The following is an 11772-nucleotide window of genomic DNA, read 5'->3' as shown; positions in this document are numbered from 1 at the left end:
TATCTCTCTTCTAGATTAACTACTTAAGTCCTTAACAATTTTTATCATCATATAAAAGGGGGGGATTGTTGACAAAAAGAAGAAGATGGACATCTTGCTTCAATAAAGAGTTTTGATGATGATGATGACTTATGGAGAAGTGTGAAAAACTTAATGATGATACATGTTGAAATGTTGAGGAATTAAACAATGTTTGTATTCAAGAGATACATCGAAGACTTAAGCGAAAATGATTTTAATTAAATTTGATATCAAAAGGGAAAAAATTTAAAAATACAATTTTCATTAACAAACCAATTCACCACTCTCGATTTTTTCCACACACGAACACCACCATAATGGAAAGTCTACTATGGTATCACCTACAAATGTTACAAATGTTACAACTGAGAATCTAAGACAACTAGTTTTTTCATCAACTATTATACAACATAATCTAATTATTACAATACAAAGACGGTAAAGAAGTCACCCAAATCAACTGTTGACCAATGTTCAGTTAAAGTTGTTAATCAAAAGATTGTGTATGATTAAATACAAATTTAAATCTAACTTCGACATTTCACAAAATGATCGATTACAAAAATATGGCTTAACTTTTTACACCCAAACGTGCAAGGTGAAGAATCATGAGCTGTATATTGAACTATTTATCTAAATCAAATATCGACATAAATAAATCCTTAAAAAAATATTTGTGATTAGAAGAACCATAACATCACATGATACACATTTAACTTAACTAAATGTTTATCTTTTTTTAAGTTTATGTTCATCGAATTTGATGCAACTCATTTTCAATTACTCAAATAATTAAACATTCAAATCGTTTTTTAGTCACTATTTTAAATTTATTATATGTTAAAAAAATATAACAAACGAACTTTCAATTTTCTTTATTTATAAAATATTAAGATTTATTTATATTCATAAATATAAGAAAAGATTAATATACTATTTAGATAAAAAATTCACGTTTCTAAGGTTATAGTAATGATCCACGTTACTACCCGATACGCGTTAAGCAACATCAAAACGAACACCTTACGAAAACGCAACGCCAATTTATCTATCTTTCACGCTTCTTCCTCAGAACGCACGCGAAACACAAATCCACCGTCAGAATTTCCGATCAGTTACTGATATAAACACACACTATCATCTTACAGAAGCAGCACACAGCTGAATTCAATTAGTGAATAACGAAAAATTTGTACAAAAAATAATGAAAGAATGAGAAAAATCTACAAGGAAAGATGCACCGTAGGAGCCTTGTTTCCGAACAGCAACTTCAAGTCATTTTCCAACGGCGTTAGGTTCAGATCCAACTCCAAGCACATCACCCTCTTGCTGCTATTCGAACGTTTCAGAAGCGGTGCTTCCGCGATAACTGAAGAAAACCCTTCGTTCACGGCATCCCTGTGTTTTCTCATGTGCCCTCCCAGGGCCTGGCCCAACGAGAATCCCCGCCCGCAAATGGAACACTCGTGGGTTTTGGGCTTCCGGTCCTGACTCAGATCTCCCTCCAACTTGGGCTTTTTGTGGCTGGCCCGGTGGCCGCCGAGCGCTTGGAACGACGAGAATTTGCGGTTACACGTCTTGCACTGGAACTCCTGTGGCGTAAAACTCTTCACCAAATCCTTAATCTCTTGTGATTCCTTTTCTCCCTGTCTCTTCAGAATGACTACCATGTTTAATTGAATGTGGTTGTGTTATGTGGCAAAACACTTGAGGCTGTAACGGAGTATTTATAGGCCATTGTTGATGAGTCAAAAAGTGAGATTGGGACAAAAGTCCGTTTTGTTCACCTAGTTAAGATACTCGGTTACATTAATAATAACTTTGACTTTCCTGCAATTACGTCACTACCCCTTTCTGTTTCCGTAACGGCTCACTTAAGCTCCTATTAGAAGAATTAAGAAGTGAAATAAATTATGTTCAATCTAATAAAATATTTATGAAACTTTATAGTCTGTTTTTATTTTTTTTTCTCACGAATACTACATATCATCTAATATAGAGATAAAGAATACTAAATATTATCAAGAGAAAGAGTTTAAATAAAAAAGTTTCCTTTACCAGAGGGAGTATAACTAAAAATATATTAAATTGGAACTAAATTTAAGATATTTTACGGTTGATCGGACGAGTCGAGTCTTTGACTTGAGGAGCACGCAGAATACTGAGCGACGTGGGAGGGACCGAGTGAAAGGTCCGTGAGCACTGAGGTAATAAAGGATATACATAACACTTCCATGAAGCTTCCGTTGCTTAGAATATTCCACTTCTAGTAGTAGTGTTAAGTTGGCAAAGAAAAAGCCAAGTTACTTCTTATCTCATATTTATTATCATTTAATTTAATAAAAATAATATTTTGTATATTATATTTTTTTTTCTGTTCTATAATAACTTTAAAAAAAATACTAGTGGCTTTACTTTTTTTCTATAATAATAGAAACAATAAATTTATTATCCGTTGATATTTTTTTATTCTGTAAATAATTATTTGTTTAAAAATGTCAAATTAATAAAAATAACAAATAAAAAAAAGTTGATTAAAAAGTAAAATTAGTAAAAAGATATATTTTAATTTAGAAAGGAAGTTACCGAAAGGATAAAATTAAAATTAAGGTATATATACACCAAATGAGATCATCTGTGTTATATAATAGTATATATACCATTTGATATCTGAAAAACAATAGTATTTCTAAAATTCATATTTGGGTTGATATGATATAGAATAAGTTCAATAATAATCATATTATTATTATTACTTTTACTAGCGAAAAACATGTGTTTAGACGCACACGTGTCTATTTTTACTTTATGATAATAAAAAATAAAAGTAAATTTTTAAATATTATTGAAATAAAAAATGTTAAATTTATAAAAAATTATATTTTCAGAAAATAGTTGTAAAAATACAGTTACAAAATTTAAAAAGTAATCAATTATTAAAATAGTTTATACCGATAAGGATAAAATAATTTATATTAATAACTAGTAAACACAAAAAACTATATTTTTTAAATATTTATAAATTATTAAATTTTAAAAGTAATAATTAAAAGAGCAAAATTGAAAATATAATAGATAAAATAAATTTTAGTTATTAAAATAAAAGATATTACAAGTTGTGTGAATAATATTATGAGTAATTATTTAAATTTGAAAAAATAGTTACTAAAATGATAGAAGAGTAAATATTTCTTTTGTAATGAGTAATTATTTGAATTTAAAAAGTAAATTATTGAAATGAAAATTGAAAAATTATTTTTTTTATTATAAATTATTATTTAAATTTAAAAAATAGTAATTAAGAAGGTAAAATTGAAATAAAAAGTGCAAAAATGTGTATCAAAAACACCAATCGTAATTATAAACTTATAAGATAAATCTTTAAAATGTATTTTGTTTTTGTATTCTTAGTTTAATGTAATAGATATTAAAAAATAAATAAATTTGTTGTAGCAAAGTTAATAGTGATATTTTAGGATAAGATGACATTGTTATTTGATGTAATGAAGATCCTAATTAGAAAGTTGGTTCTATGTAAACGCTCATGCATGTTACTTATAATTTTAAGTCTTCAATGAACACAGACTACGGCGCAGTAGGCCAATTTAGTGTAATAAAACATGGTTTTCTCAGTGTATAGGAAAACGGATTTCATAAAAAGAGGATCGAAAAAACATAAGTTTGAAAGTTGTTTGCGTTGAGTCACCGGTTAGATCCGATGTTTGTGTTGAAAAGCACCGAGTTTCTAGAATGGACGAAAGATCAGTGTTGGAACATGCTTTAAGGGAGTGGGAGAAAGAGACGCAAGGTGGGCTTCACGCGGAAGTGAAGTTTCTTTTCACACTTCTCACAAGGGAAAAAGGAGCAGAAGATTTTGAAAAACAGTGAAAAATACGATGCAAAGAACATGCAAAACAGTTGTTGTGCTTGGAAAATTCAATTTCATTAGAGGAAACTAGAGAGATGGAGAAATACATAATAACTACAAACAAATTGCGTGCAGAAGCACACCTCAACTACATTGGAAAATTCAAATAGACCTTTTACACTGAAATCCAGCGTCGATCTTACAAGCTTACAACTTTAGTCTCTATGGGTCCATGTTAGAGAGAGTGCTCATCAAGTGATGAGCTTTGTGGAGTTTCATTTTCATATAACTTTCTAACAATTGTCAATTGACTGAATTCACGTCTGCAAAAGGAGTTCGATTTGGAGTTTTGCTTTCTGCATGAATTGATTTTAGAGGGTTCTCAGCGCACTTGTCTTCTGAGATCAATGTCCTCATCTCCTCAAAGGAAGCCGGGCTGGGAACTGATATAATTCTTTTCTGAGATCTTTCATTCTGATCAACCTTTTCACATAAAGAAGAGAAAATAACTTTTTAAAATTTATTTCACAAGACAAATAGTAAAAACTAAAGAGTTACGCAAAGTCTCAACAGAATATAAGAAAATATGTACCAAGTAATCTTTAACCAGGCTTTTTTCTGCTTGAACATGGATATTTGATACATCTTCGCCATGCTTATCTTGTAATGAGTTAAGTTGCTCCAACCATGTTGTGGTCATGGAATCAATTGCCTTCTTATTCTCATGGTCCAGCATCAGTGCACCTGGAGTTATTGAAGTTTGTTCGACTCGATCCAATTTGAGACATAAACGAAAGAATGGGAATAAAATATAAATGTAAGGACTAGAATTTACCATTTACATCTGCCAGCAGAGTGTGTGTTACTGCATCGTAATCTGAATCCACAGATAGTGATGCAGACACAATTTCTTGCTTAAGAGCATGATTTGATAAGACGTTTTCCCTGTCATGCATTAATAAAAGTTGAAAATATTATAAATTTTAACTTCCTGTGGCTCATTAAGATCAAGTCTGACATGAACCAGCAAAACTTACTTCACTGTGAATTCTATCTCTGCAAGATTGTTCTTGAGGAGATTACAGGAGGACGAGTTGACATTTTCCCACTGCTTCCTAGAACACTCTACGGTCTTTGAGCTGCATAACATTATAAAAATATGTAAGTTTGAAATTTCCGCTAGTTTTAGAAAATTCATTCAAATCACTGGCATAGTTCTATAGTTCTCTATAGACAAACCCTGTGTTTGTCTATACTATCCTCTAAACCAAAGAGAAATAATGAAGAAAAAATAGCAGAACAGAACAAACGAAAGCTCACCAGTCCAGTAGGCAATTCTCCATGGTAGCATTAATATCACTGGCCGAGAATATTTGCTCCACAAAATGACTTTTCACATTCTCTACATACCCACTAACTTCCTTGGTACCATCTTTTGAAACTTGCTGCATGTTGAGCATCTCTAGCTGTAATCTCTTAGACTGTTGCATGCTTGCGTCCTTAATATTTGTTGATGCCTCTGAGACCTAATACATATTCTTCAGAAGTCAGTGATCCTGTACTTATTATAACATGTACAACACCAAGGAGTTAAAACAATAGTGCACTCTACTGACCATAGCAGTCCTATTAGATGTCAAGGTTGCCAAAATCACTGCAATTTTCTGTAAGGCCTGCGCCTCCTCTCTCTCGACCTCTTCCTGTTTCAGGTTAAAGGAAAAAACCAACCCTCATGAGTCTGACGTTAGAGATCGCGGTGTATAAGTGGCTCAGTATCCGCATACCTTAAACTTCTTCTCAAAGTTCGCTAACTGCTCGAACCTCTCATTTTGAGTTTCTTCAAGAACTTTCATGACACTTGAAGAACGTAGATGAATGTCATCAAAAAAGTTTATAGCTGCCTCTGAAGCTACTCGTGCTGAAGTTATACTTCGTTGTAATCCCTACGTTGGTCCATGAAGTTTTCAATGGCACGATTAAAACTATAGCTCTTATATTTGTATACAAAAAATAAACTTAACCAAAAGAATAGTTACAAATGAAACGTACTTGCTCTTGCTGTTGAAGTGAGAATGCTAGCAGCTGCTTTTGCTCATCAATAGAATTCTGGATGTTGCATATAACATCCTTGGCTTCAGAAACAGCAGTGGCAAGAAACTGTAAGGAGGCACAGTGTAATCAACTTTAGATAAGATAGGAGAATAGAACTAAAAATTAGAGCAGATAAATGTTGAAATTAAAGATCAATCAACTTATTTCTTGTATTTTTACATTTTCAACTGCCAATGTTTGTGATGACACTTTAGATTGTATCAGTTCCATATCCGATGTAGCTTTCATGTGCAATGTATTACTTAGCTCCTTCATGGTTTCTACCCCTGAAGTGTAAATTCCTGTCATTTTCTTGATCCTTGATTCTAGAGTTTGTGCAGCCTGAAAAAAGATTATCATAAATCAACTACGGTGGACACGTGGCAAACATAATTTGCAACTGCAACTAGATGTTTTCATTTGTCTTACATCACTTTTACTGGCAAGATAGGAGCTGACATGGTCTTCCATGCTTTTAAGTTGTTTCTGTTGTTGAGAAACTGATCCCATAATGGTCGTATGCAAGTCCTTTAAGCTCTCATTTAGGAGAGACCCAAAATTCAAAATTATTTTTTGATTTTCTGCCTCCAATCTTTCTTTGTGATCTGCAAAAAAGGATAATAATACATTAATAAAACATCTAGGAAGTGCACAAACACATCACATTCCTAATCCCAGGAACAGGGTGTATCATTATTTTCAAATTAATAGATGATCTTGATAGTTCCATTCAGAAACATATCAATTTCTAAAAATAAGGAGCAATGGAAGATATATCCTTAATTTCATTTTTCACATGTGATGTAGCAGATTTCTTGTGGAAGCATTTCAAATCTCTATAGATTAAAACATACCCAAATTCGAGGACAGTGAATTAATATCATCAGATGCATTCTTCAGATCAGTGCACATTTCCTTCGCACGATCAATCAAGGCAGTTTCTGTTTACAACAAAGTAAATAAAATCAGAGTAAATTGAATAAAAACAAAATATATGTGCCTCCATAACCATCAATTGATTACCTGACTTCATTAGCTTGGAAATGGTGTATTCCTTCTCCTTCAAGGTTGAAACAACTTGCTTGTAATTCTCTTGGAGATCATGTAAGGTGTTTCTGGTTTTTTCCAAATTCCCCTGAAAGAGTAATTTAAATTGAGAGACAATATTTTTCAAGAATAATTTCTGAAGGAAAACATTCTAGGTATTTAGAGAACCTTGCAATCCTTAAGCTCGCTTTCTAAATCCAGTTTCTGTTCTTGCTCTGTTAAATAGAGCTCTCGAAAGCTCTCCACTTGCTGCAAATATGAGAGAAAGAATTAACTTATCCACAAAGTTCTCCATAGACAATAATAGAAATGTCAACCAAAGAAATGTCAGGGAGTACCTTCTCACTTAGGCTAAGGTCATTCTCTAACTGTTCTATCTTCTCATTCCTTTCCTGAATGAAGAGGTTATAAGAAAAATTAGGCTAGATAAATTTAAACAAATATCATGAAAAATGCAATATACATATAAATATAGTTTTCAATCAGAAAATGCGGTATTGCAGGAAAAGACACAAGCACCATATTCAGTCATATGAATATTAAAATAAAATTTTGAAACAAGTGTTTTTGTTTTTCCTTATGATGCCATCATTCACAAACTTCTTTATCGTATTATTGTTACATTATGGATTTTTTTGAAAACAAATGTAAGACCTTCTTTTCTGTTTCTTCCTTGGCAAATCTTTCATGAGAAATATATACACCGTTCTTTTCCCTTGCTGCTCGAATATCTGCGTTCCATATTCACAGGCAAAGATGAGATACAAACTATTCTCTACATTCCTAAACTTAAAAAATGGTTATGAATGTACCTTCTTTCATCCTCTCAATTTCTATGTACAAGTCCTTCAGCAAAACGGCCTTTGAAACCTTTTGGTTTGCCTATTAAAAACACACGAAGCTTTAAAACTGCTTTTAGAAGAATTGTACGTAAATGACAATAAGAGCAGTGGCAACAGACCTCAGGCTTATTCTTTATGCTTTTTGCTCGACTAGCATAGTCTAGTGTACTTAGTGTTTCATCCATACAATAAGCAGAAGGAGAAATAGTAGCAATTATGCATGTCTTTGTTTTCCCTCCTAGGGAGTCACGCAAAATCCTTGTAAGCTTACTGTCCCTGAAACAACGAACATGACATTGATAATAAGGCAAACGTTTTCAAGTTTTAATTAAACAATAGTAATTGAACATGTTGTTAACATGAACCTGTAAGGCACATGAGCAGAATGTTCCACAAGTGCATTTATGACACGTCCCAGGGTGAGTAAGCTCTTGTTTATCTCACCTGCTTCTCTAGCACGCCCCTGTAATTTTATTAGACGGCATAATAATATATCCTGGTTGTAAATGCATATAATAAAATAACAGGGGAGCAAACTTAATGTCAATTCAAAAATAGATCCTAGTCAGGCTTCAGAAAACAATCCCGAAAAAAAAAAAGAAAAAAAAGAAAGGGAGACCATGAACAATCAGTAGAAAAATAGCTTCCTGAACACTGCTAATCTTACAACTATAATCAATAAGTTGTCACAATCATTTAAAAGTTCAAGTAATTAAAAAGAATGTTCAGAGAAGATGATATATCAAATTACCTATATTTTGATCACAATGCATTTCGACCAAATGACAAACTACCAACCACAATTAGTCAATTAAAATAGAGTCAAGTAGAAATTTTTCTTTTACCTCACGCGCTCCTGAACGCATTATATTTTCTGATCCTGCCAAATCGACAAGATTGAGCTTGCCACATTTAATCAACTCCTCGTCACCAATCACTGTCTCCTTGACATACACAGTGATGGTGAAGACTGAATGAGAACGGCTGCACCAAAGTAACATTTCATTTAGCGAAACATACTTCTACAAACATGAAATACTTCTACAACTTCAATAAAAAAAAGACCTGCTTCTCTTGTTTAGCAAAGTTTCTGCAGTGCGCCTTTTCGACGCTCCTCGTTCCAATAGAGTGTAAATTTCACTGACGCTGTAAACTGATTCTTCTTCAAGGCCTCTCACAAACACACAGCCCTTTCCATCTTCCATAAGGGTTATAGGTTTCTTCTGTTTTTCATCTGTAGGCCTAGAATTCTCGTCTGGGGACAACAAATCGGTTATCTCTTCATTATAAAGCTCAAGGAACGTCACTTTCATGTTATAGTCGGCATTCTGCGCTTCTAAAATATCAAAAATTTGACGCACTGCTCTTGGAATTACACCAGCCTCAGCAGGTAAATCACCACCCTATATAAAGCAATCTCATTTAATGACACTAACACACTTTCTGTGCACAAAAAAAAAAATGCACATTGCTACACAATGTGTGACAAAATTGTACATACCTTATTTCTCATGCCACCTTCCATTGTATAAGTTTTGCCAGTACCTGTCTGGCCATATGCGAAAACAGTGCAATTGAAACCATCGAGAACTTCATTCACAATTGGGGCAATTGCTTGCTCGTATATTGATCTTTGCTGTGCTTTAGGTCCAAAAACCTTTAGAAATGTAAATTAAAAAATGTTAACTATAAGATCGTATCAAGATATTATTATTTTTACTTGTAAATGGTCATAAGATTCATATAGCTCTACCTTATCAAAGGTGAAAACTCTATCTACTTGCTTGTTACCTAGAGTCTGCATAACAGTAACTTCCCTTTTGTTTTCACTACATGTCACTACCCTGGGAACGTTGGATCTGAGCTCATCTTCACTAAATGGCCTGACATTATGCATAAAAAAACAATTATTCAAAGTTTAATAAAAAATCTGGTTCCATTTTATAGCTTCAGCTCGTCATGAAGTAAAATTGAAACCTGCATCGAAGCAAAACTTGGACGTTAGTCTCTTTGTCCTTGTCCTGACGGTTGGGGCACCGATCAGAACCTCGTGAATCAGGACGGCGTCGTTCCGGGCGAGGAGTGAGAAACGGCGACGGAGAAGCCGTCATACCGGACCCAACTTTCTTGTTAGACTGATCAGGCGTCAATGGCATCATTTTCGCACTTCAAAATTACGAACCCTAAATCAAATGAAGCCCACCGTGAAAAAAAAAGAGAGTATATAACATAAAAATTGAAAACAGATTCTAATCTTTGCATCGATTCGATATGAACATGCAAAATTACGGAGAGCGCGTACTTGATCGGAGAATCTAAGAAAAGAATGTGGGTGGAAAGGGGAAGCTTTTGTGCTTATGCTTTTGGCGTTGTTTTGGTGTTTTTGAAGAGAGAGAGGAGTTTGAAAAAAACTTTGAAGTGAATGAAGTGTTGTGTTGCTTTGGCAACGGCTACATAAGAGTATATCTAGGCTGGGATAGCCGTTATGTGATTAATACTCAGCAGCGCGTAGGACTTAAAATTCAAACTCTTCTTTCCAAATTCCAAAATACAATACAATTGGTTCCTTCCACCTTTTGATGTCTAAAGTTAAAAATATTCGGTTGAATTATGTTTTCAATTTAAAAAAGTGAGACAATTCAATGGACTATTAAATTAAGAAAACTTCGAAAATTAAAAAATATATATATTTTAGTAGTTAAATACAAAATTTATGAAATTAAAAATAATTTTAAATTCTAAATTTTGAAATTTAAATCATTAATCTTAAATTATAATCTCTAAAAGAATTTTTTTTATTTTTTTATTTAGTATTCATGAAATAAAATTGGTGTTGGATTTGGAAAAACAAAATCAGAATTACTTCCATTTTGAAAACCAAAAATATAATTAAGCCAAAATAATTTATAAAATGTTGATGATAAAGATAGAATTCATATTTTTTAAATATAAGTAGAGCATATACATAAAGTTGAATTAATTATAAATATTGGATAAGTGGTATTTCATAGTATCACTTCGTGCAGAGAAGTCACGGTTAAAATTACAACATTTTTTTTTAATTATGAAAGATTGTAATTTGGTGATGCATTAAAGGTATGCGATGGAGGTGTTAAAGAGATTCAGTGTGTTTAGTTATAATTTTGTAGCAATTTGATGTCAGATTAATCTAAAATATAAGAAAACAATGATTCCGGGATATTATCCAAATACCTCAACTTAAGCGAGTAACACATATTCATTTTACAGGTTTTTTTGGTAAATTCCATTTTTGTTCTGGATTGCCCGTGTTCTACCTATTTCCATTCTAGTTTTTGACCAATCTAACCCGGTTATGAAGCATTCATTTTGTCTAATTGTGTGGCCATAAAAGTAATATCCACTTTTCCGCCTGTTTGAGTGTTGGATGGAGGAAGTATTGTGCATGATTTGATTGATGTTGCATGCATTAATGATTTGAGCTCAGTTACTTTGAGATGATCTGTATTTTAAATAAAGTAGTGTTGGGTGGTTCCGTTGTTTGCATTCCTTCTTCTTCGTTCCCCAGTTTCCTGAGGTATGTCATTTTTTTTTCTTTGTTTGTGTGTCTGAATTTTTGGTTGGATTCTCTATCTCAATTGTTTTGAGACCATTTTAGCTCAATTACTTTGGGATGATTTCGTCGTCTGCATTTTAAATATGGGTTGAGTTGGATGGTTCCATTCTTCTGCATTTCTTCTTCTTTGTCCCCCCAGTTTATCAGGGTATGTCATTTCTTTGGTTTTTGTGTTTAAGTTTTTTGTATTTGTGTTTTCTGAGTTTTGTTTGTTGGTGTTTGGGGCTTGGTTTTTTGTATGTTTTACCAAGTATGTATTTTGTTTCTTAGTAGCTAACGAATGATGTTTTTTCAGTGAGATTGATGAA

The 11772-nt window shown here is 32.8% G+C and overlaps 2 protein-coding genes across 4 annotated transcripts; both read right to left on the bottom strand.

The window, feature by feature from the left end:
• Window positions 1-1163: 1163 nt before the first annotated feature.
• Window positions 1164-1854, bottom strand: LOC114190553 (zinc finger protein ZAT7-like). Its single transcript, XM_028079490.2, has one exon. The coding sequence runs from the start codon at window positions 1689-1691 to the stop codon at window positions 1245-1247; it is 447 nt and encodes a 148-aa protein (XP_027935291.1). The 5' UTR covers window positions 1692-1854; the 3' UTR covers window positions 1164-1244.
• Window positions 1855-3763: 1909 nt separating this feature from the next.
• Window positions 3764-10328, bottom strand: LOC114189919 (ATP binding microtubule motor family protein). Of its 3 annotated transcripts, XR_014996745.1 has the most exons (25): window positions 10172-10328; window positions 9847-10052; window positions 9623-9752; window positions 9371-9526; window positions 8935-9272; window positions 8715-8853; window positions 8235-8332; window positions 7989-8145; window positions 7840-7909; window positions 7682-7758; window positions 7366-7419; window positions 7196-7276; window positions 7004-7115; window positions 6835-6921; window positions 6410-6585; window positions 6161-6322; window positions 5939-6046; window positions 5674-5832; window positions 5506-5589; window positions 5210-5415; window positions 4927-5028; window positions 4725-4834; window positions 4482-4633; window positions 4110-4372; window positions 3764-3940 (listed from the first exon to the last, which is right to left on the bottom strand). XR_014996745.1 is itself a non-coding variant. In XM_028078646.2 (24 exons), the coding sequence occupies exons 2-24, from the start codon at window positions 10026-10028 to the stop codon at window positions 4193-4195; spliced, it is 3120 nt and encodes a 1039-aa protein (XP_027934447.1). In that variant the 5' UTR covers window positions 10029-10052; window positions 10172-10328; the 3' UTR covers window positions 3946-4192. The 3 variants fall into 3 exon arrangements, 2 of the variants coding, with proteins under 2 accessions (XP_027934447.1, XP_085532287.1); XM_028078646.2 differs by lacking the exon at window positions 3764-3940 and having other exon boundaries at window positions 3946-4372; XM_085676161.1 differs by lacking the exon at window positions 3764-3940 and having other exon boundaries at window positions 3946-4372; window positions 9847-10035; window positions 10172-10306.
• Between the last annotated feature and the right edge of the window lie 1444 nt (window positions 10329-11772).

This window comes from Vigna unguiculata, chromosome 7 (assembly GCF_037176805.1).
Source record: "Vigna unguiculata cultivar grain cowpea cultivar isolate G323 ecotype 2 chromosome 7, ASM3717680v1, whole genome shotgun sequence".
In the NCBI taxonomy this organism is placed as follows: domain Eukaryota; kingdom Viridiplantae; phylum Streptophyta; class Magnoliopsida; order Fabales; family Fabaceae; genus Vigna; species Vigna unguiculata.
Note: the sequence above shows the minus strand (reverse complement) of the source record. Positions and strands in the feature narration are given on the sequence as shown.